Source organism: Mastigoproctus giganteus, chromosome 3 (assembly GCF_048544385.1).
Source record: "Mastigoproctus giganteus isolate SK-2022 chromosome 3, ASM4854438v1, whole genome shotgun sequence".
Lineage (NCBI taxonomy): Eukaryota > Metazoa > Arthropoda > Arachnida > Uropygi > Thelyphonidae > Mastigoproctus > Mastigoproctus giganteus.
The window spans coordinates 247,546,909-247,573,762 of record NC_143577.1 but is presented as its reverse complement, the minus strand read 5'-3'; the positions used below and the strand labels follow the sequence as shown (position 1 = coordinate 247,573,762).

General features: G+C 36.5%; 1 protein-coding gene across 2 annotated transcripts in view; it reads right to left on the bottom strand.

Annotated features, from left to right (window-relative positions):
- LOC150089008 (lysine-specific demethylase 2A-like) overlaps nt 1-26,854 on the bottom strand; it is a 413,108-nt gene that overhangs the window by 269,700 nt on the left and 116,554 nt on the right. The window contains exon 1 of one of the 2 annotated variants that reach the window (XM_090369765.1): nt 17,180-17,538. The exons of the other annotated variant lie outside the window; for it this stretch is intronic. Coding sequence (XP_090225891.1) covers nt 17,180-17,230 — 51 coding nt within the window. The 5' untranslated portion in view covers nt 17,231-17,538. Of the gene's footprint in view, nt 1-17,179; nt 17,539-26,854 lie in introns of those variants that run through there. 2 annotated transcript variants of the gene reach the window in all.

The following is a 26,854-nucleotide window of genomic DNA, read 5'->3' as shown; positions in this document are numbered from 1 at the left end:
CGGGAAAAACTTCTATTAAAAAAAAAAAAAAAAAAGTACGTCTTATTGTCCGGGGAAATACGTATTTATTTGACTGAACATTTTTATTTCGCTGGGGCACCTGAGATGGGGGCTCGCCCGCAACTGTTCCGCTGCTCCCCATTAAATCCAGCTTTCAATCTTTCAATAAGTATTTGGTCTTGGTGGACAAGCCGACCTGTAAATTGCTGACATGTGTCAATTTTCAAGTAACACCAATATTCAGCTCTTAATCAATGACGGAACATATCTATGCTGCATTTTACTTTTTCTTTCGCGGTTATTTATAAGGCAGCAATAGACAGTGGATAATACGTGTCAACAGCTTTTTGTTTACTGCCACAAAACCATAATAAAGATATAAAGATATCTGTGCTTTTGAATAAAAAATAGCATTCAGATCAGAAGCTTTAGTTTTCGCGAATAACGTTGTAATAAAATAAAATAAAAATAATTGCTTGAAAACTATTATATTTCGGAGAATGGCACTTGAGATAATTTTGTTCAACTATGTCTATTATTACTTTTTAATTATTATTTGTACAGAATAAATGTACATGGGAAAAATCCTCAGTTGTGTATACAATAAAGAGCTATTGAGCACTGTAGCTCTCTTTTATACTATCAAATACAACAAAGAGCAAAATAAGTTTGCTTCAAAATGCATCGATATTACAAAGCAAGTCACCACGAACTGGTTCGGTATTGCACACGCACTGAAATTATTCAAAATTTGAGTTTAATGGAATTTACCCGCGATACACCAGTTTGGATCATTAACCACAGCCTGGAAAACACTGCTTATAATATTAAAAGTACGTTGTAAGGTAAATTAGGATTTATCTTTAGCGAGTGACCGGTTGTCATTCCAGGTCAAATATTGTCGGTTCTCACCTTCCTTGAAAAGCTTCCGCTGTTGAATTCTCCTGTAAACATGAGCTTAGAAACAATTCATACGGTGGAAACGGTATGTTACAATCTAAGTAGATATACAGAGGGAGGATGTTGTTGTTGTTGTAGGCTTTTAGGAGCATCAGCGACGAAGGTCATATCACTCCGTGTATACTGTCTGTAAATTGCGTGTGTTCTTGGTCGATTTTCTGTTTGCTGGACGAAAAACCATGCTACCCTCGCCTGAGAACGACAAACTCCGCCACGTTACGAAAGGGCCCATAAAAATTCCTCCCGTCATGGACGGGGCGCTCGAACTAGATTCGACGGGAACTCGATAGGAATCAGCAACCAAAGGCCATATTGCACTACGTTTACATTCATTTTATATCCCGACTTTTAATTTGTACTACCATCTGCATGTAATATGACCTTTGGAATTAACCATTACTTCTCAAAAAGAGGTACAGACCGGACAAAAACATTAGCCACCTATGAATTTTTTTCATTTAATAATGTGTAATCCCTCTTTCAGCACGGATCACCTCATGAATTCTTGTTGGTAGGGATTCAACTATACCTCTTAAATAGTATTCATATTAGCCAAATTGATTCGGATTTTATGGCTGCTGTTGTATTTTCACTTTCTTTTCAAGACAGTCCCCATACGTTCTCCATTGAAATTAAAACTGGTGACTTGGCTGGCTAATTTAAATACCCTACTATACGCTCGTGTCCATGTTACCAATTTAAAACAGTAAAAGCCTTGTGAACAAGACAGGGCTTGTACTGTTTTAACCGGACAGTTTCATCCTGAAATACAGGGGAATCGAAATCTTCAGTGTCCCCTCCCCAAATGTCCAACAAAAGGCACAACCTGATCATCCAGAATATTTGTATAGCAGGCCTGGAAAACTATTCCTAGGAAGATACCATGAATTGAGATTCAGTGAACACATGATGTACGAAATATAATCAGAATTCTGCAAATAATTCATTTTATTAATTCCAAAATAACTGAAACAGTTTAGGGTCGTGCAAAAAATACCCTTTTTTGTTGTAGTTTAGTTTTTGACTAGGAAAAATATTTTACCATGTGTTTCTCTATTTTGTGTATTAACAGTATAATTTCATTATACTCGTGCAGCTTGCCAGGTTTTCAATTCTGTTCATTAAAACAGTTATATTCTGACTGTAGGCATGGTGAAATTTCCCAAATCTCACAAAATTCTTAATATAAACAAGCCTAATAATAATAATGATGATAAAATACTCCTTCAGGATAATAGACTGAACTAACACCGGGCAGGATGATATCATGAAAAAGACAAGGACAATGATAACCAAGAGACACCAATACTACCCGATGTCGCCGTGGAGAGACTGACCATAGAGCGGAGAGATGAAGGAAGGGGCTTGATAGACCACATCGACACCCCAACAGAAGAAAGCAATAGCAAATCAGAAGGATTACTTCCAGAAAAACACAGCGCCACTCTACAAGGCCATAAGGAAGATAAACACGTGGCATACCCCACTCAACCTCAGTGGAAAGACCCCTCCCGCCCAGAAGGAAGAAACGAAGATAGAAAGATGGGAAAAAAAAGACACTCCATGGCGACACTACAATGACCTCCATCAAGACCACGTAGATAAGATGCCTTCCAAGGAGTCATGCTTAAATTCCAAAACCAGGTAATCAACACCAGGAACTAAGAAAATACGTCAAGAAAAAAAAAAATCTAATAATTATAGAAAAAATTGCCAAGGAACCCGGAGTGACAGACTACATATGTCGACGATGCCACCTGCCTTCAGACGAGATCAACACATCACCACAGGATGCAGGGTGACCACCCAGACGGAGCATACTCATAGATACGACCAGATCGCAACGATAATGCATCAGATGCTAGCAAGGAAATACCAGTTGATTAAAGAAAGTGTACCGCATTACAAGTACGAACCTCAGGCTGTACTAGAGATCCCAAACCACAAGCTGTACTGGGACAGCCCCATAAAAACGGACAACACGACCCCGCACAATACACCGGACCTAACCCTCGTTGACAAGAAGGAAAAGGCTACCTACCTGATCGACACAGTGGTGCCCAACACCAGCATCCTCCAGAAAACCTGCACGGAAAAGATCAGGAAGTACATAGACCTAAAATAACAACCACCCCGTTCACCGTGTCAACCACCAGCATGGTGCCAAATGCCCTACAAGAGTCCAGCAACAATAGGCCTCCCTGAGAACACCCACAAGGAACTCCAGAGTGGCAAACCTGAACACCTGTAGAATAGTCAGAGAGTTCCTCGACCAACAGTAATAGCCGGACATAACAATTACTCTGTGCACTTGGTACTGGTAACCGTCACAGGATGGAAAACTTTACCACCATCAGGGAGAAATAATAATAATCATCTGCAAAGCACAGTTAACGGAGTAGTCCATTTCTCAGTTTCTACGTCTCGAACATGCGCGCAATACTAAGCAATAGCGGTCAACCAAATATATGATGCTATATGAGAAAATAGGGTTGTTGTGTTGGGATTTATTGACAATTAAGAGCAAAATTCTAGAGAAAATGAGGAGATCCTTAAAAGTATTAAAATTGGGAAAATGAAACAGCAAGATTTCCAATATTTTCCCGTTTATATCAAGAACTGAAAGCAATAAAAATAATATCTTCAAGTTTAAAAAAGACATTTGGAGGAACTTGATCCAATTCTGCACTAAATACGCAGGCAATTTTATTTCCCAAAAAAGAAACGTACAAACCATCTAAAAAGAAACAGTGTGGTACTTGTGGACCTCTACTATCATTTTTGGACAAAGTAGCTATCACACGTCCGAAATATTAAGTTTTGAAATCTCCTAGGGCCACTGAAGAAGATAAAAATTAATCACTTTGCTCTGTCAACCAACAGAGATCAGTTGACCATGTGAAAAGAAAAAAAATTCAGCACACATCAGTAAAATCTAATATTAACTCTTGACAAAAACAATCTGAGAAGATACCAGTATAAGTTTCCGAGGGAGGATCGACTATTTCCCCTCCTCAGCGACTATTTCCCCTCCCCTTCTTGAAGTGTAATCATGGTACCGATACATCCGCTTTACCTGACACCATCCATCTTTACCACTTTTTTTGTCACACTTCTGTTAACATCCTTTTATTTTAAAATGCTAAGTAATTAAAATTTATTAGTTATATTAGAAGCATCACTTGAATTCCAAATCGAATTATATCAGTTTATATCGAATTAATATCAGTTTAATGATCCATTTCAGCATTTGTGTAAAATACAGGTTGCATTAACATATGTATCGACCTGCCCTGGATGACTTGCATTAGAAAGTATATATCAACTGATCTGAGAAGAAATTAAGAAAAATAGCAATAAATAAATATATACAATTTATACACCAAAAGAGACAAACAACTGTTATAAGATCAAAACTTTTAAAGAAAACACCAGTTACGCATTCAAGAGAATAAAAAAACCTAATAATCGAACACAAGTTTATATGAAATCACGAGCCAAGAAGTAAAACGGTTACGGCACAGGTTGCAGTGGTCAACAGAATAAAGGCCAACACCAGAATCAATTTATCGCTTTATCCAGATAATTTTTGTTACAGCACAGGATCCAATTCTTGGTTATTAATTCACGATTGGCATTAGCATTAGCAGTGGCATATGATGCAAGACAGCAAGCTTACATAGCATAAGCCAAAAAAAAAAAAAAAAAAAACACTTACCATTTCACCTATCCATTCCCTCCAAAAGTTTGTTCAGTTCTGCCTTGAATTTATTTAAGCTGTCAACTTCCACAGCGTAATCTGAGCAAGAAGAAAAATCCCATCAGCATTGAGCTTGCTCAAACCATTGAAAGCCTTAAAGACAATCAGATTACCTCGCAGGTGTCTAATCTCCAGACGCTGCAATTTTCAGAACTGAAGCCTTTCTTGGTAAGAGCAGCCCTGGATGGACGGTAGGGAACGAATTTATCCAAAGAGTTGAAAAAGAACCAGAAAACACCTTCCCTCATACTTTTTTGGAGTAATATAGGTTCTAATTTTCTAAAATATCAACAATTAATAAAAGCAATAATCCTTTAAATCTTGGCATTACGTGGGACTTAAAACTTAAGTGATCAAGTCTACGTTTACAAGCAAATTTATAATTTATTGAACCTTGTCTCCAAACAAATCTCAATCCGTTGGTGAACAAGACGAGTTCCAACTCTCCCAGACTTGATAACGAATTCCAAAGCGATTGAAAGCGTTGTCTATTTTGGGAAAGATTACCCAACAAAGTAATTCCTTTTATATTATTAATTACTCCAGTTCCAATGAACTATAGTCTTGCTTATAAACGTGGAACTAAGAGTCCCTGATTCAGTGCAGTCTGATAATTCTTCAATACGACTGCGTTGTTGTTAAATCTGCCTACATATACATCACAGTTCCTCTTTCAGTTTGAGCATAAATCAAAAATATTGCAAATGTCGTAAGCATAATATCAATCATTAAAGTATTCAATGTTAGAGATTTCTATATTTGAATAACACAGTTACAGAAATTTTATCTTCGCTTCACGGCTAACGTTCACAAGATATTATTTTCTTTAAGTTTTAAAATACATTAAAAGACAAAGCGACCCATGAAACCAAGATTTTAAGGATTCAAAGAAACGGTACTATTCGAAATTTCATATAAGAAGAAATCAATTTTAATCGATTTTACAATTAATATTTTCTACCTGGGGATATATATATATATATATATATAATAATTTAATACTTTTTCTCGCTTGCTTAGACGTTCAGTAATGTCATTATATCCTATTATTTTTTTATCAATATTATATATATATAATCATAATAAAAATGGAAACTGGCTTAAATTTTTTTTTTAAAGTAGCAAAATAAAGTCCTCCTATGCCGAAAAGAAATAATGTGAGGTTTAAAAAAAATTTTTAAATAAAATAAAAAACGCCTAGAGAAACGGTATGTCTCTTTTCAGCTGTAGGGGTTCCAAAAATGAAAAACTATGGGGCTGTTCAAAAAAGAACGATCGTTATTTTATTTATTTATTATTTATTTTTTTTTTCAGAACATACCTTTATTAATCATCTATATTTTGATGGTCCTTTTCAAAGTATTCCCCATTTGATGAAATACACTTACTCCAATATTTCTGCCATTCTTCAAAAAACATGGTGGAAGCCATTTTTGACATGCGTTTGAGAATCGCCAACGATGTCTTTACAACTTCTTCTGACGAGCGGAAATGTTTTCCTCGCAGCTCTTTCTTTAAATTTGGAAATTAAAAAAATAATAAAAATAAAACCGCAGAGTAGAAGGTCAGGGCTGTAGGACGGATGAGGAACACATCTGACGTTAATGCTGGCTAAGTAGACGATGACAGTATGGGTAGTGAGGTCTCGCACTGTTATAGGAAGCATCCACCCACCCGCATGCAGTTGTGGTCGTTTGCGATCCGCTAAGTGTGCAATACAGTTCTGTACTAAAGTACCATAACAGATGCATGACGTGGCACAACAAGTTGGTAAACGATTCCTTGAATGTCCAGAAAAAAAAGAAGAGATCACGATAACCTTTCCTGCATAAGCCACAACTTTTGCTTTTTTTCGGTGTTGGCGATGTTGTAGACTTCCAAACAGAGATTTGTTGCTCTGTTTGGAAGACTACATCACCATATACCTCTTCTGCCATTGCATACGCTTCAACTGATGTTTTCTTGAGACGTATACATCAACTGAAGTGTATCAAACGCATGTGGTGTAGAAAGTTTAATGATGGACGTGATGTGATTCATCACAAAAATTGGCGGTCCTGGATCTCTCTCCACAGAAACTATGAACACTGCTTCTGTAATCATGAATCATAAATGAAAATATCTAGGAAAAACAAAAAAGGATTTGGCCTCCAAACGGCTTCATCTCTCTCTCTCTCTCTCTCTCTCTCTCTCTCTCTCTCTCTCTCTCTCTCTCTCTCTCTCTCTCTCTCTCTGTAGTGTTTTCCTTCTTTCCATACTATTCTTTTTCAGTATGAAAAAGAAAAGAACTATTCTTTTTCGGTATAGGTGGACTTTATTTTACTTTAAATTTTAAAATCACAATTCCTTTCTAGTCCATGTCGACAAAAATACTGTTCATATTTTGTCTAAAAAAGAACATTATTGTTGAAAGAAAAATGGAAGTTTTAAAATAAGTAACAAAAGAATTCACTAGACATCATCTTTATATATATTAATTAGTGATTTTAAAATCAATAAGTAAATAAATTGGAAATTATTATTTATATTAGAAAAGTGCAGCGAAATTTATTTACACAAATATTGAATGTTTCGAAATAATTTTCAGTGATATTCAGTAGAAGGAAATTTTAGTGTAACGAATGATTCACGCATCCCCACGAAGGTAGTTGTGAGGAGATTTTACTATTCTGCATAAAAATTGATCCCTTAGTCAAATTATTTACGTCGTTCTAATCAGATAAATAATATATAAGGTGATTAAAAAAAAGAATTGAACGCTTTCAAAAATTTATTACTCAGTAACTAGGTTACATATGAACACGTAGTCAAAACCAATATGTAAAGGAACTATCAGTTATTTCTATAATCTTACAAATGCTCAATATGCGCACCTCGTATCACACGGCACACATCCTGTAGACTAGTTCATCGCAGAACCAATATTTGAAAGTGTTCAATTCTTTTTGAATCACCCTGTATATATATATATATACACACACACACACACACACACACACGCTGAGTGATCACTGAATTATGACCACCTACCCAATATCGTGTAAGATCACTGTTCGCACAGATAATAGCCATTATTCACCTAGGCACTAACTCCAATAGATGGCTGAAGACGTCCGTAGGGATATGTAGCCATACTACCTGCAAGGCTTTCCACAGTGTCAGAACAGATGACGACTGCGTGTACAAGCGCTGTACTTACTGTTCAAACCATCCCACAGGAGTTCAAATGAATTGCAGTCAGACGAATTTGGAGGCCAGTCCAGTGGGTAATAGCTTCACTGTGTTCTTCGAACCACTCGTTCATAATGACAAAGCACATTGTTGTCTTGGAAGATCCCCTTTCTGTCCGGGAAAAAAATTGAAACATAGCAAGGTGCACATGGTCTCCTGAGAGCTTCCGGTAAGCCTCACCAGTGAAACGTTGGACTATACGCACCAGTGGTCCTAGTTCTTGTCATCAAAACATGCCTCATATTAAGCAACCACCGCCACTTGTCTGGACGATGAGCATCATGCACAATCGGTTCATGGACTCGCGTTGCTTGTGCCACACAGAAAGGCATCCGTCGGCGTTTTGTGCCAGGTATTTGGACTCATCCGACTAGCAGACTCGTTTCCAGTCCTCCAGTGTCCAACCAGCCTGTTGTTGACACCACAGCACCGTTGACGCAGCACCAGAGACAATTCCTGGAAAAGAAAACTGTGGAAGAAAAGAAAATGAATGGAAAAGAAAGGAATAAAGAAAAGAAGGAAAAAAGAAGAAGAAAAGAGAATCAACGGAGAAAAAAAAAAAAAAAAAGGGGGGGACAGGGATTGCCTCATGAGTGTCCCAATCTGAATCAAGTGGACAAGAATAGAGACAACAAACAACAAACTGCAGCCTAGCTCCCAAAGCCTCACGGCAGCCTGAAGAGGGCACCCTAGCCCCCTTCATCTTTAAACCCTACTCCCCCGGGGAGACGATTCTCTCGTCGCCCCCCCCTCATTTCCACTCTGGTGGGGCATGGGCATGCCACACTGAAACTTGGGGCTGTCTTCCCTATTGGCTCCATATTTCTGTCTTTCTCCCCCCAGTCTTCAGCCTTCCCCCTCCCTCTCTATCTTCACGCTAGCGAAGTCCCACACACCTAAATTTAAATACATCCAAAATATCTTCACCCACGTTCTGGCCCAACTCAAGCGACGTCAACCCCACGATTGACGTTTGTATGTGTATGCACGTTGTGTGTACATATGTACATGTGTGTATATATGTACTTGTACTTGAGTTGGGTGCATATATGCACCCAACTCAAGTGACGTCAACCCCACGATTAACGTTGGCACATGTATGCACGTTGTGTGTGCATATATGTGCTTGTATGCATGCAATATAAATACAATATTTTTTTTTCTTATTATCATTTTATTTATTTATATTTTTATTATTATTTTATTTCTTTATTTATTTATATTTTTATTATTATTTTATTTCTTTATATTTTTATTATTATTTTATTTCTTTATTTATTTATATTTTTATTATTATTTTATTTCTTTATATTTTTATTATTATTTTATTTCTTTATTTATTTATTTATTTTATTTTATTTTTATTTTAGGTCCTAGCCACTGAAATCTCAGGAAATTAGGTGGCAGGACCTGCCAGAGTAACTTAAGTCTACTGGGTTCCTGGTCTGCCTCCACGGGGCTAAGGTGGGGCAACGTTGGGCCTCAGCAGGGGTCCAGCGGCTAAACGACCAGATGAACAACGGTACACGGCACTACACATATGCAATGTCCATACACTTTTAAATCTCTGGCATTTCCAGTGAACTGGTACACCCACAATGAAAACTACGCGGAGATGGGGGAAACCCCTGGTGCCGTCTGACACTAAATACACCTTACCTTAGCACCGTTGACTATGATCAGCGGTGAGGAGAAGGTGTCTCTTGAGTCGTCCGTTGTGGAACACCACACATGTCAGTATACGGAGCATCGTCATTTGGGTTATTGTTTTTGCATTCCCAAACTGTATTGCGATGTCAACTGTCGCACAAAGACCTGCCATTGAACCTGTACAACGTGCTGCAGGTGGATGTTCTTGGTAAGCGAAAGGTACAACGCGCTGCACCTTTCGCTTACCAAGAACATCCACCTTGCGTAATCTTTAACAGTTCTGACGGCGAGATGTGGTTTGACCAGTTCAACACCATTTTTGTACTCCACAGTGGGCCGTGAGCGGCCAACAAGATATGCCGTCTGCGATATGGAAGCACCCGATGTTCGTGCTCCCATAATCATACCCTTTTGAAACTCCATGATATCTTCACTACGTTTCATCACTTTGCCTTACATGACCAGATGCACATTACCACTACTCTGGCGTACGGCATAGTCCATTACAGATATGGTGGTCATCTGTAAGTGATCACTGAGTGTAGTGTATATACACTCAGTGATCACTGAATTATGACCTAAATTTTGATTTTTATCAAAGTAATCAAAATTAATTTTAATCACTGAGTGTATATACACTCAGTGCTCAAAAATAAAAAATATGCATTCAGTCCAAAAAACAATATACATACACTATACTCAGTGATATATATATATATATATATATATATATATAATAAACACTCGGTGATAAAAAAATAAATATGCATATACATATATATTTATGTTTTGCTTTTTTTACTTTAATGTAATTTTAACTCAATAAGTCACGAAAAGTCAGGTTTTATCTGACAAACTGTCATAATAATATTACTGTTTATTTATTTGCTCATCCTTAATTTGAACCCCCTACCGTGTGGGTCCCGTGCAGTTCCTCGGTATTCTCGCACGGGACCCACACAGCGTAGGGAGAATACGCAGGTTGTGATCTTAACTGTAGTAAAACCATATGGGCACAAAAGCACACAATCAGTAACGAATATTTCTAGTTGAATAATGTAAGAAAGCAGCGTCAACATAAATACATATAGATCACCACATAAAATGAGGTGTATCATTGAAAAGCAGAATGCTGAAAGCTTCAGTTACAATTAATTACTAAGAAGAGAAATACAAGCATATACAGAGAGAGAGAGAGAGAGAGAGAGAGAGAGAGAGAGAGAGAGAGAGAGAGAGAGAGAGAGAGAGAGAGAGAGAGAAATCAGGCATTTCTTAATGAACTGCACGAAAAAACAATTACTGAAAGAGATGCGATTAAAATAAATCACATTTTACTTTCACTATAAATGCAAATTAAAAGTAAAGCAATTTCTTTGAAATTGCTTTACTTTTAAAGAATTTTTTAAAAAAACTCAACCATCAATAAAAATAAATTCTGCGTATTTAAATTTTTCAGTTCGATATATCAAAATGCAACTTTCGTACCAGAAATATATACGAAAAAAAGAGTAAGGAATAATTCAACCCAAACAGACTTTTATTCGTTTTATTTACAAATTCTTTGTTTCCGATGTTCTATTACACTAGAACAGCAAAACCAGGAAAAAAAAAAAAAAATTATTAGCTTGCATCGAACGCAACTCGTGTTCACCGACACTAGTGCAAATAGGCTTAGCCAAAGCAAAATACACTAGGCAATTTCCCACTTCCTCAATAATTGTAAGACTAATAATTGTAATAATTTAAGTAACTCAATGTTATATTACACTAGAACGGGGGGGAGGGAATGTTGGCGTCTATTTAGTGCAACTCCTGTTCAGTGACACTAGTGTAAATAGGCTTAACCGAGCCATAAGACATCAGGAAATTTCCCATTTACTCAATAATTGTAAGCCTAATAATTGTAATAATTCAAGTAATTCAAACAGACCTTTATTCGTTTCATCTACAACTTCATTGTTTTCGATGTTATATTCACTAGAACAGGAAAAAAAAAAATGTTAGAGTGTATTTAGTGCCATTCGTGTTCACTGACACTAGTGTAAATAGGCTTAACCAAGCCATGAGGCTCAGGCAATTTCCCATTTCCTCAATAATTTTAATAATTCACGTAACTCAAACAAGGTTTTATTCGTTTCATCTACAACTTCATTGTTTTCGATGTTATATTACATTAGAACAGGAAAAAAAAAAAATCCTGTTACCGTGTATTTAGTGCAATTGTGTTCACTGACACTAGTGTAAATAGGCTTAACCGAGCCACAAACACATCAGGCAATTTCCCATTTACTCAATAATTGTAAGTCTTAGTCGGCATCGATTTCCTCCCTGAAATAATTTCGACAGATTCTCGTAAAAATATGTTCAAAAAATCAGATATATGCTTAAAAAGTTCTCATCACCCTCAGTTTTCAAATATTGTTGTTTAATGAACCAAGACCTGTCGTTAAAGCTTTACTTCCTACAGTCCCATTTACACTTTCTCTTGAAAACTTACGAGAGGTCTCCGATGAACACGGTGAAAGGTTTCAGCAAGATATTTCTCAAATGGGAAAAAGATAACAGGGAAAATGGAGTAGAAATATTTTGGCAGACTACTGTTGGAATCGCGTATGGGAGACACCAATGGACGATCATAAAAGGCAAAAAAATGATAAAATAAGTGTTTCATTATCAGAAAAAAATTGTAAATAGAATAAGGTTAATAGACCCATTGTTCAATATTTAACTTACGAGTACTGTATGTAAAAAAATTTCTTAAAATAAATGTAATAATTTTTATTAGAATTTTTTTTTTTACTTTAATCCCTTCTCCTTTAAAATTGGTGAGGTTACAGCAATATGGTTGCCATATTTGAATTCACCAACGTAAAATCTACAAGAATCACACAGAATTTTAACATAAAGCGAAAAAAAAAAATGTTTTTTTGCCGACCAGTGTAATTGTAATAATTCAAACACGCTTTTACTCATTTCATCTACAACTTCATTGCTTTCGATGTTATACTATTCCAGAACAGAGAAAAAAAAAAAAAAATTTAACGTGTATTTAGTGCAACTCGTGTTCACTGATACCAGTGTAAATAGGCTTAACCGAGCCAATCAAGCAATTTCCCATATCCTCAATAAATTGTAAGCAATCTGCCAACCAGACTTTAATCCTTCTCCCTTAAAATTGGTGGATGTAACAGCAATTTGGTTGCCATATTTGAATTCAGCAACGTCAAATCTACAAGAATCACCCTAAATTTTAACAGCGAAATTTTTTTTGCCGACCACTGTAATTGTAATAATTCAAATTCAAACACGATTTTATTCGTTTCATCTATAACTTCATTGTTTTCGATGTTATATTACACTACAATAGCAAACTGTTAGCGAGTATTTAGTGCAACTCGCGTTCACTGACACAGTGTAAATAGGCTTAACCCAGCCAATCAGGCAATTTCCCATTTCCTCAATAATTTATAAGACTCGGAGGGCACAGGGCGGTCTATCTCATAGCAACCTGCCACTGTTCTCAAATATTCTAAAGAAACAGAAACTACAAAAAGCTCTATTATTTAAACTAATGATGGAATCAAATCTATTATTCAAATTTAGCCAATATATGGAATTCAACAATTTAAATTATTAGTAGTACCCACTAATTTTACTTTCCAATATCCAAGCAATGTTACTATCAAATTCGTGAGTAATGCCGAACCTATAAACAGCAGGAAACGTCAAAAGTTTTTATAACTCGTGTTCACTGACTCTAGTGTGAAATAGGCTTAACCGAACCACAAGCCTATCATGTAATTTCCCATTTCCTCAATAATTGTAAGCCACGGAGGGCATATAGTGGTCTCTCTCATAGCAACCTGCCACTGTTTTCAAATATCCTAAAGAAATAGAAACCACAAAAAGTTCCATTACTTAAACTAATGATGGAATCAAGTCTATTGGACTGTGGTTTTACACCGACGGTCCAAATTTAGCCACGATATGGAATTCAACAATTAAAATCGGTAGTAGTAACCACTAATTTTACTTTCCAATATCCACTATCAAATTCGTTAGTAATGCCAAACCTATAAACAGCAGAAAACATCAAAAGTTTTTATAACTTGTGTGAAATAAATGGGTGAAATAAATAAATAAATAAAATTTCTGTTTGTACTCCGGGACGACCAAACACACAAGTTCACAAGATATACAGAATACAAGAAACAGCACCGTATTCAGAAATAGGCTTAACCTAGCCACAAGACTATCCGGTAATTTCTCATTTCCTCAATAATTGTAAGCCACGGCATATAGTGATCTCTCTCATAGCAACCTGCCACTATTTTCAAATATCCTAAAAAAATAGAAACTACAAAAAGTTCCATTACTTATGATGGAATTAAGTCTATTGGACTGCACTTTTGCACCGACGGTCCAAATTTAACCACGATATGGAATTCAACAATTTAAATCGTTAGTAGTAACCACTAATTTTACTTTCCAATATCCAATATCAAATTCGTGAGTAATGCCGAACCTGTAAACAGCAGGAAAGGTCAAAAGTTTTTATAACTCGTGTTCACTGACACTAAGATGAAATACGCTTAACCGAGCCAAAAACTATCAGGCAATTTCTCATTTCCTCAATAATTGTAAGCCACGGAGGGCATATAGTGGTCTCTCTCATAGCAACCTGCCACTGTTTTCAAATATTCTAAAGAAACAGAATTTTAATTACTTAAACTAATGATGGAATCAATCTATTTGACTGCACTTTTGCACCGACGATCCAAATTTAGCCACGATATGGAATTCAACAATTAAAATCGTTAGTAGTAACCACTAATTTTACTTTCCAATATCCACTATCAAATTCGTTAGTAATGCCAAACCTATAAAACAGCAGGAAACATCAAAAGTTTTTATAACTCGTGTGAAATAAATAAATTTTCTGTTTATACTCCGGGACGACCAAACGGTCAGAGGAGTTCACAAAATAAACAGAATACAAGAAACTGCACCGTATTCAGAAATAGGCTTAACCTAGCCACAAGACTATCAGGCAATTTCCTCAATAATTGTAAGCCACGGCATATAGTGATCTCTCTCTCATAGCAACCTGCCACTGTTTTCAAATATTCTAAAGAAATAGAAACTACAAAAAGTTCCATTACTTAAACTAATGATGGAATCAAGTCTATTGGACTGCACTTTTGCACCGACGGTCCAAATTTAGCCACGATATGGAATCCAACAATTAAAATCGTTAGTAGTAATCACTAATTTTACTTTCCAATCAATATCCACTATCAAATTCGTGAGTAATGCAGAACCTATAAATAGCAGGAAACGTCAAACGTTTTTATAACTCGTGTTCACTGACACTAGGATGAAATAGGCTTAATCGAGACAGAAGACAATCAGGCAATTTTCCATTTCCTCAATAATTGTAAGCCACGCAGAGCATATAGTGGTCTCTCTCATAGCAACCCGCCATTGTTTTCAAATATTCTAAAGAAACAGAAACTACAAATAGTTCCATTACTTAAACTAATGATGGAATCAAATCTATTGGACTGCACTGTTGAACCGACGGTCCAAATTTAGCCACGATATGGAATTCAACAATTTAAATCTTTAGTAGTAACCACTAATTTTACTTTCCATTATCCAAGCAATGTTACTATGAAATTCGTGAGTGATGTCGAATCTGTAAACAGCAGAAAACGTCAAAAGGTTTTATAACCCCCCCCCCCCACCCAACGTCCAAAAGAATAGTAACGACTTTTTTTTTTTCCAACTCCTGTATTTAAATCTAACTGCAAAGTGCAGTCAATAAGTTTCTATACCAAGGTACATTTACGATTAACAAACTGTAGCAACCAAAAGCTTTTTCCAAAAAGTTTTCAGTGAAAGCCAGCTGCGAACACCTGTCGGCAACTCATCGGATAGCTCTACACACCGATGGCAAGTCATCTGTAGCGTGAATCTCCCAACCTCATAAATATAAAATAATATAACACAATATTTATAAAAACTGTGATATATATAAGGTAAAATTGATAAAATATGTCTGATCTGACTCCATGCCCCCCTTCGAATATTCGGTAAGCCTAAAACGTCTGTCAGCATTGACAACTAGGCCTAAAAAAGGACTGATTCAAACACGAATAAAAATACAGATAAATTATTTTTCTGTTTATAATTTAACTTAGCCATAATTCTAGATGTAAAATGGCCGTGAAAAATAAACAAAAATAATTAATTCGTCGACGGAAATTTTGTTTGTGCTTATCTGGGCATATGTAATGGTTATCTGGGCATATGTAATTTATAGACTTGAATTAAACACTTCCATCATAAAAAAGGAAAAATTAATAAACTTCTTTTTTTGTATTACAGCTACGTACATCACATACTACACATTTTATGAATAAAAAGAGACACCAGAGGCGATTTTTTTCCCCCAAATCATACATTTATGAATCAGTCGTATATGCAATTCCAAATTTCACCAACCACGTGCAAATAGAGAATGCTTGAAAAATTACGGTTTTCATTAATTTAAAGATAATGGGAGAAAGCAAATTAACATCCTGAAATTATGGGGGTGGGTGGAATTCAATTTTCAGAACTTTAAAAATTAGATGCATCATAGTTTTAATATCAAGACTACACAATAGGGTTTAGAAACATTACATGGTCTTGTTTATTACACTTGCTGGTAATTTATACATAAAGCAAACAGTGCTCCAACCAGCTAGTACTTATACATACATTTATAAAATTATCTTACAACAGTTTCATTATACCCTGGAGAAGTAATGCATATATGACTTTGTGACCTTGGTAAAACAAAAGGAAAATTTCTAGGATGGTCCACTTCCATCATAACGAGTTATAAATAAGAATACGTCACTCGTAAAGTCCTAAACATACAAAACAAATAACAACTGGTCATGGTAAATAAATGTGACAGGAATAGCTAGCTTTTTTTTTTTTCCATCTGGATGAAAATCGAGTGCATGTACACTATTTTTTCTTTTATTTTCCAGTGTTATCTGTCATCAATATTCGGCTATTTATATATCGCTATTTCCAATGACAAAGTAAAATAAAGTTTTGGGGGAATAAAAGTTCACATAGCAATAATCCAGGCACAAAAGAAATGCTGCTATGGAAGTGTTAGACTGTGTTACGATGGTAGATAATGGATGAGTACACTTTCAGCACAACATATTCTTGAGCTTCGTACAAAACTAGTACAGTTCCTCACAGTGCCCTAATAAACGTCCTCCTATTAGGCCTAACGAGAGTCACTGTAATATCAGGCAGAGTATTGCACCATTGTCTACTGCCTATCACCAAGCACACACACACACACACATACACATATATACAATATACACACACACATACACACGCATACGCACGCACGCACACACACACACGGCGGTCATAGGCTCGGGTAAGCGTAACAAATGCCTTACGCCGGAAACGGAAAGCGAAGAGGCGTCCACACAAATATTGTGCAAATATAGCTTAACCTGAAGCCCCATTAAAAGTGCACAACATCAAAAGTGAACTTACTTTAGAAACTACTGCCGTTCCCGTAGCGTCTCTTGTTCCCACGTCCGCCATGTTGACGTACCTCTCGCGGGTGGCGTCGCCGTTCTTATTGGCCAAAACAATCTTTTAGTTCTCTTACCTGCCACTCTGCCATAGCGCCATGTATTTGCTCTATAGCAAATGCACAGAGCCATGCATTTGCCACAGAGCAAGAGAACTGGTAGCACACAAGAAACTCGGGCGACAGAGGCATATACACTAGCAGGGGAGGAAGTCTGAGTGACAAACTTGTGCTTAGCAGACAGGTGCCTACAGCAGACGAGAAATAACAGATGAGTTCGTCCGTTATACGTCAAGTGCCGCGATCACTTCGCGACAGTACAAAGTGCACACGTTACAAGCCAAACGAACGCTGCAAACTAGTAAACTGTGCTAACGCCACATGTGGAAGATAACAGTTTGTGTACTAAAGAAAAAATGAATAAAAAAAAATTAATGTTTTCTATTACTTTTGACTTTGCCAGAGATTGTACAGTGCAATCGAAAATGGCCACCAAAAAAAGTACGAAAATAAACATGATTGAGCATCGCGAAAACCAGCTTGCCAAGGAACAGTATTGTTTTCAATTGGTCACGTACACAGCACAAATGCTAAGAAAAATAACACCAATGAAGAAGTTCGGTGATATTTATATAAAATATCTCTAAATCAGAACACAGACTTCAAAATTAAATATATAAATTTAAACGATGTGAATTCAAATGTGGAAAGGAAGAATTTGTTAGTATGTATATAAATCTATCTGTCTTCTTTGTGCATGTTATGATAAAAAAATAAACAATAAATATTCATTATTACACAATCCTGTCCATATTATATTAGCTTATTTAATAATAAAACACTATAATGTATTAAGACAGCATGTATTTTTGGAAATTTAAAACGATAGTCATCAATTCCAGTATGAATAAAATACGACAGAAAAAAAGAAGAAATTACGTATATGCTCTATGTAAAGTTGAATAATGTAATATTAAAAAAATAAAAAAAGAGCCAAATGTATCAAGATAAAGCAATAGCAATCTTAAATATGTCACCTTAATAAAAAGAGAGTATCACATAAAACGGACAGGTGACAAAAACGGGTAAACAAACCATCATTAAAAAAATAAATATATTTATTTTTAATAATAAATACATGAGTTAATATTTCCAAGAAGCGTAGAATAATATCACATTTTCTTGTTGGAACTACATATTTACTATAAATTGAAGTTAAAATTAAGCACTGAACAAAATTCTTTGTTTATTGGTTCTAAAAAAAAAGAAAGAAAAAAAAGCAGAAACAGGAAATAAATCTTTACAAATTACATATAAGAAGATACTATTTAATTACATACAGTACATTGCCATGCATGAACTGTACGAAATAACAGAAAGCATGAAGGGGAGAAAAGCACCGAAAGGCAAACAAAAGTATTAAAAAGGCTACGAGAAATAAAAATGAATTCTGCAATTAATGTAAACTGAAAGTTTAATGAATACAGTTCCACGCGACTGTTTAAAGCTTTAGATTTGATAATTGATATCAAAACTAAATCTCCCTCTCTCTCTCTCTCTCTCTCTCTTTCTCTCACACACACATGTTTTGTACTAAAGTGTACAAAATTAATGAAATCCTGGAGAAGCAAGCAAATATCCCTTTTGGTTACCGAAAAGGGAAATAATGATAATTTCAAAAATGTTAGACGTTAAGATTCATTCACTTTTCCAATTTTTAAACAAGGACACATATTCCCTATTCCTACACACTTACTCCAACCCGCACTGGACCAGCGTGGCAGATTATGGTAAATTTCCCTCAACATTAATTGCTGAGGAGGCTTCCATCCTGCAGTGGGTTGATAATAGCTGCAGTTTACCTTTTTTTTTTTTTTATATCCGCTTTCCCCTCAACGTTGTTTGGTAACAATCTGCAAAGTAAAGCAAAGATAATTTCAAAAATACTCCACATTAATGGTTCATTCACTTCTCCGATTTTCAAACAAGGGCATAGGCGGACATATCCCTTATCCTTCACAAGGTTGTTAAGTCTGAAAAGGAAACAATAACAATTTGAAGAAGTTAGGTTTTTTTTTTTTTTTTTTTTTTTATCACGGCATTTTTTTCTCCTCCCCGGTTATCAAATTTACGTGGTGAGGTGTTTAATTTTAACTTATATTTAGAGAATTTTCAAAAATTATCACACTTCGAAATCTTATAAGTTCTTCACCATATAACTAAAAACATCTAGGTAGTAACTATTTCGGTAAGGCAATAAATCTATAAGCGAAAAATGTAGTAACTACTGATAAGCTAAATTTGACATTACATCCAGGATGTTTTCACAGGTTCTCCATCAGTGACGGAACTAGGTCTGGGAACAAGGAAAAAACAGAGCCATTGTGCACAGTGACGATAACGGTTATAATAAGGGTAACAAAATGTTGTGGAAGTTCATTTTAACTAGTAAAATCATTATTAGAAGTCGTACCAGGTTGGTTCTGAGAAATGTGGTTTCTGCAGTGAAATGAATCTGTACCCTGGACTGAAAACATCCCCAAATCCCAACAAGGGTGGTGGGGAGGGTCAAAATACAGTAAGGAGATCTCCTTGTTGTCCTTTTATCTCTCATTCGGGTCCAAGCTATTGTTCCTCAGTTTCCTTTTTCCTTTAAAATTTATATTAAACCTGTTAGGAGATTTCTTCAACGACTAGAGTGCCCCATAATACCCCACAAAATTATTTCTGATTTCTTTAAAAATTCAAGAATTTTTTAAATTTTATTCTAACTCGGATAACACATTTTATAACATTTGACAAACTTCAAATTACGAATGGGCCCTTTTTCAGAAGTTCTTTCGTTAAGTCGATTGTTCTGATCGCTTTTCGCCATAGAAACAATATCAGAAATATGGCATAGACAACCCTAGGCATGCATGCCATCAGACGCAGGAAAACTTTCCTACAGTAGCGGGAAAGTTTCTGCAGTAGGCCGGTGCTTATTTCAATTGCTTATTTCTATGTTCATATAAAAGTGACATGTGATAAGATTTTTATTATTTTAATGAACAACGTCACTCAAAGGAAAAAAGGTTCACAACCTTTCTAATAAACAGAGGTTAGTTCCTCAGGGTAGACCGAAAAAAAAAGCGAGAAAATTTAATCAATAGTGTAACTAAAGTCAGGGCCCATTTAAACCCACCTGATCAATGATCACCAATATGGATTGCGTCACTGCCGATCTACTGGTGATATACTGACTTTTGTTATCGACCTCTGGACAAATTCGATGGAAAAGTTTGATGAAACTCAAGCAGATGCTCTTGACATTTTTAAGATCCTATATGTTGCAATTGGGTCTTCAGTTTTTTTTTTTTATTACTGCTCTTTGCGAGTGATGATATACGACTCCGTGTCTTCTAACTTCTCTACTAATGTTGGTGTTCCACAAGGTACACCAACATTAGGGAAGTCAGTTCTTTCTTCCTCTTTTCCTCTTGTATATTACAGACCTACTGACAAATCCCATACATAGTTTTGCTGATGATAACACACAACATTCCACCTTACAATTTGCGAAACACTGTCCTGCACCAATAGCTTTAGCCTTTCAAATATCCTCCACCAAGTCCTTAAATGCTGATTTCAAGGGTAATTCTTCATTGGAAATCATACTTCGTCAAGAAAAATTAGTTAACTTTAAGCCGTCTAAACCTCAGTCCTGTCTCATTTCTGGGGAAAAAAAAAGAGTACTCTACTGCTCCTTTTCTCGTCTTCGATGGCACTCAGATTTCTAGCCTAGAACACAGATCTCTATTAGGGATTTCCCTGACTTCTTAATGGCGCTTGGAATAAACACATCACAAATATTGCTTCCTCTGGATCTAAAAAAGTAGGTTTTCTTTTTCGCTCTCTGCGATACTTTTCTTCTAAACAACTACTCATTCTGTACAAATCTCAAATCTGCCTATCGTGGAATATTGGTCCTACATCTAGGGTCGTGCTCCTAAAACTTTTCTCAAGCTGCTTGACTCCATTCAAAAGAGGGAAGTCAGGTTAATTAATGCCCAGTCTCTTACAAAGTCTATTTTCTTTCTCTCTCTCTCTCTCTCTCTCTCTCTCTCTCTCTCTCTCTCTCTCTATGACATAGACGTTCAGTTTCTGCTGCATGCCTTTTCTATAGAAAAGGAATTTTCTATAGGCCTTTCTATACTTCTATGGGCACTGAACTGTTGCCTCGGCACCTGGACTGCAGCCTCTTTGTACACACGCCCTACTGGCAATCTGGGCCAGCCCCTTGCAATCGGACGGTTTTGGGAGGAAGGGGGGGAGATGGTTTTGCTGTCTCCTCCCCCTCCCGCCACCCCTCTTTTCCCTCTGGTGGGGCATGGGCATGCCCTACTGTAAACTGGAGTTGTCTCCCCTATCGGCTCCATACTTCTGTCCATTCTCCCCAATCTTCAATATCTCCCCCCTACTCTATCTGTAACCAACCCTACGAAATCAAAAATTTAACAAACTAAAATCAATTTTGCCCACCTCTCCCTCTCCTAGCGCAACACGATTTTTTTTTTTTTTTTTTTATAGGTCCCAGCCACTGAAATCCCAGGAAATTAGGTGGCAGGACCTGCCAGAATGAATTATATACTACTGGGTATCTGGTCTGCCTCCACGGGGCGAAAGTGGGGCAACGTCGGGCCTCAGCAGGGGTTTGGCGGCTAAAGGACCAGAAGAACAAGAGTACATGACATTACACATATATACAGAGCCCATGCACTTAAATCTCTGGCATTTCCAGTCAACTGATACAGCTACAATGTATACTACGCGGAGAGAGGGGAAACCCCTGGTGCCGTCTGACCCTAAACACACTTTACTCGTATATCGTCACAGTGTAAAGTTCGAAAATACACGTAGTATATGGGAAGTAACTAACGTAACCAGGGTTAAATGTAGTTGTTAATGTTGTAGGGTTTTAAACGCATGCGACTTAGACAACGTATATATTATGTCTATATGTTTTATGACAGATTTGCCTTTACCTGGACGAAAAACTCAAGTTTCCGGGAGAGAAAACTATGCAGCCGTCGCCTGTGGTCGACTAAGCCACATTATGAAAAAAAACCAACAAAAAGGATTAGATGTATGGCGTCCACAGTCCACGTTGGAATCACCGGGATTGAAACTTGGCAATACTAGGAATGGATAACTTTTATCACCTAGTGCAACACAACCATTGCTTAATGTGGTTGTGTTGAATCGAATCTAATATGATGTAGCCAATCTATCGTTCGAGGTTATGACAATCTCTGTGGCGAGAACAAAATAATTCCTTACATTCGGAGGGTACAGCTATAAAACAGTCTTACAGAGTGTACGGCATATCCAAAACCTTCATAATACATTTCCCCCGAACATTTTTACCTCCTTTATCTCAATGCATCAACGAATAGCCAAACTAATGGAACAAATTTAACTGAAAAATGATTTAAACCTCCCAAAAATATTCTATATCATTTCACATACATACATCGTCTCGGTTATAATCTTAATGATATTCATTTTAATTTACAATCCTCCTAAGTCCCCAGAGGAACCCGATCATTAATGTGATCCAGATAGTACCATAAGATTGACAGTAGAGAAACCTACAGTGGGGAGTGATCATGAAGTGCTAAGGTAGATGATGACAAGGGAGGCGCTTGTTAATTAATGGTTAGAGCAGATTTTTCAGTTTCAGGAAAGAGAATCAGCAAAAAAAAACCAACACGTTTCCAAGTGATCCTAATATATTAGGATCACTTGGAAAGTAACGTTCAACTATCTACAGTATTTGTAACTGTGTCTGTAAATTGCGTGTGTTCTCTGGTCGATTTGCCTGTTTTGCTGGACGAAAAAAATCCCAGTTTCTAGGGTAAAATCTTGCTATATATCTACGCCTGAGACCAATTAACTCGGCCACCGAGTGAAAAAGCCCATAACAGTTCCTCGCGTCATCGACGGGATTCGAACCCGGGCCTTTTTCACCCGGTGTGGGGAGGACGGTGACGATACCACTGTGCTACTCGCGCAGACAAAGGAAATTACTACTTTTTTTTTTTTTTGTATAGTATCTTATGCAAGCAGCTCCCAAATGCTCTGTGTGTATTTAATGTCAAACGGCACCAAGGGTTTCCCCCATCTCCGCTCCCAAACGCTCTATCTAAGATGCTTCATGGTCTGTATAAACTGGGAGTGCGGAGGGCGAACACATGAGAATTATTCAATAACTTGAAACCACAGTAACGCTGGCAGGGCGCAATGTCAGAATTTGCAGATCATGCAAGATTGGAAGAGTGGTAGTGCCGGCGCAGCAGGGCTCTTTTAGGACGATTTGGACAAGTTTAAAGATAAGTGGGAAACACAAGCTATTTTTTATCATTTTATTTCTTCTCTCTGCAGTTTCGCAAGCTTTAAATTTTTCGTACCAACAACATTATTACTCTATAGAGAAAGGTTTCCAAGATTTGTTTGGAAATATTGAACACTCTTCAGCTACTTGAAGGAAATGGCAGCGCACAGCGTTCAGCATAACGTGTTTATTGTTAAGGTATACTACAGAAGTGGGAATTCAATTATCTCTGCTCAAAAAAGATACCGACAACACTTCAGCGTGATTGACAACAACCCAAACAGTGTGGACGTTGGCAGATCAATCTGAGAGAACAGACAGTGTTTTCGACGAAAGAGAAAGTTATGCAGGTCGACCGTCATTAAAAATCATGTCTTTTTTTTTTTTTTTTTTTTTTGTCACAGTAAAACATTATTGTAATATTCATTGCACGAATAAATACTTAATACTTTACTGAAATTACCAGCTGTATGAAGTTGAAGTGCTTGAAATTTTAGTGTCGTTCAATAGCAGTGAAACTGTGACTGAAGCTTATTCAGTCTGAACAGTTCTCGGGTACCCTCGCTGGAGCTGCCGATGATCCCCACTGACGTTTGGCAATCGGCAGGCTGATAAAGATGATGAAGAAAATCCTGACACCCCTGCACTCTCTATGATGTGAAAAGAGGCGCAGGATACATGAATTTGGTTTTACTTACAATTTCTTCATAATATCAGGAACTGTAAACAAGACTTGGTAAAACGTTTGAACAAATTACCTCAATGATCATAAAAGCAAACAAAAAACCCCTAGCATTGCTGTTGTGAAGGGTATATTGTATATATCACTTTTGTATAAAATTTACAGTATTTCAAGTTTTTTTATCTGATTATCCGGTATTGCACTGATAAATGAAAGTACTTCATTAGCCGCGAGTTAAATACTATCTGACTGAATGTTATGTTCCAATACGGAAGAAAAGTCTAATTTAGTGAATGCTGTCCATTATTTCTGAAGTCCGTTAAATTGAAGGTTTATTGTATTGATTTTCACATCGTGAATGGCAGCTGATACCTTGCACTTGGGCAAGAAAAAGTCAAAAATTTCTTTTGACACAGTTCATGAACGATTGTTGTACAATTTGGAATAATATGGCTTAATGGGCAAGTTACTCCTAAAGGAACAGTTAACTGGTAGAAGATAAGAATAGTTTAACATGACCACTGCTCTTCATGGACATTATGAATGAAGTCCAACCGAGTTCAGTTGGACCCTTTACTGTTTTGAAAATTTATAAATACTATTTATGCAGGTGTATCAAGTTGAATATCTAAGTTTCTGATGGTACAAAGGAGGACAGAGAGGTTAATGACATTAAATCAGGATATGCTACTTCAACAAAATCTAGATAAACCCGTTGGATGGGTCTGAAATATGCCAATTTAGGTTTAACATCGATTGTATTTGAATAGCAGTAATCTCAGAATAACATACCCAGTACTTCTATTAGCGCAATGATTAAAAATAGGACAAAATGTTGCAAAAAACAGAACGCAGTATCTAAAGGTACTGAGGGAAAAAATACAGAAAGATATAAGAAATACGGGTCATAACGCACATTAGGCCAAATAAATGTTCAAAATAAAATATATATATGTATCATTTAATTAAATAAATTTAAAAAAATCAAACAGGCAGATATTTTACTGCACTTATCTAAATTAATACTATATTGACCCATTTAGAATCAAAATTTGAAAATTATCAAAAATACAGGACATTATATATAGAAAATATGGGAAGTGTTTGCCACTCCAAATACACACGGAATGGAGAACATCTTTCAAACACGTCCTCCCTTTCGTGACATTTCGAACTCATGGAAGCAGCTAATGAAAACATGGATAATTATAGTCAGATATCCAAGTTCTCATAACAGAATGGTACCCAAGAAGAGCTAATAGAAAACCTGGAAGACAACAATGGAGATGGACAGATGAAATTTATGAGTTCGTGGGTAGTAAATGGATGGCCATCGCACAAAACAGAAGGAACTGGAAAGTTGCTGGAGAGGCCTTCATCCTGCAGTGGATTGAAAATGGCTGATGATGATGCAAGTTCTCTGAGTAACGCATGACGGCTGCTAGTACAGCTCATGGGATTCTGTCAATTCACCGATTTTCTGTCAATTCACCAAACTTTCCCATTATATGAGCTATTTTAAAAATAAAGAAGACCTTGAGATCGACTTATCACAATTTTTTGCATAAAAAATTGTGATAAGTCGATCCCTTGGTAAAAATTATCTCTATTTTAAATAAAATACGCTGGTTGTAGAATTATTATCATTTTTAACGTGAATTAGAAACAATAACGTGCATTAGAAAGGTAGATATAAATTTCAAGTAAACTTAAAAACTAAATCATGCAATAAATTAATACGATTTCTGGCATTAGTTATCCTGAAAATTATATTATATTTTTATTTTTATGCATCACGATCAACCAGGCGATTCCTATCGACAATTTTTCCCACCTGTGATACTGTAACTTTGCACGCAGGGATAAAGAAATGATTATCCTCACTAAAGTCCTTGGTGGGCCAAAGTTGACATTAATCCTCGAAGATGACTACTTTCTCATCTTGCATGTTTTACCATTTCAATGTTGTGCATTGATCTGTTAATCTTAAGACCACCACAGAAGCCTACCGCTTGTGATGGCGAGTGTTGAATAGCGAATCGTTGCTTTATTTCTTGAAGTTCGGACTGGTCTGCAACTGAACTGTATATTCCTTAGTAGTTAATGAAAGGATGCTACGTCCTCTGTTCATTCCATTACTGCATGGACTTGTATATGGATTGCGTTCCATTTCCTGAGCAGTGCTATTCTTCATTACAGCTTCACCATTGCTGAGGTGATGGGTACGTCAGCTGCATATGCCGTTGTGGTTACAAAATTCTTGACTTACCCTGATTGTGATTTTATGTACTGTATGCAAAGTCGACTTTCTGTGGTGAGGTGAAGCAGTTAAACATTTCCCAGTGAGAGAGACTTATCCTCTAATCAAGACCATTAGACTCATGACCATCGTCAGTGCGAAATAGCTGTTTCATTGATATATGAACTAATGAACTGACATACACTCCAAATTGGAGGTATTATATCGATACTGTGTATGATGTAATTAGTACGGTGGCACACAAATGATGATGTATTTGATATCGTCCGTATGCTGGCAGATGATCCCTGGCCGTCTTCATGTGCCAGGAATGATAACCA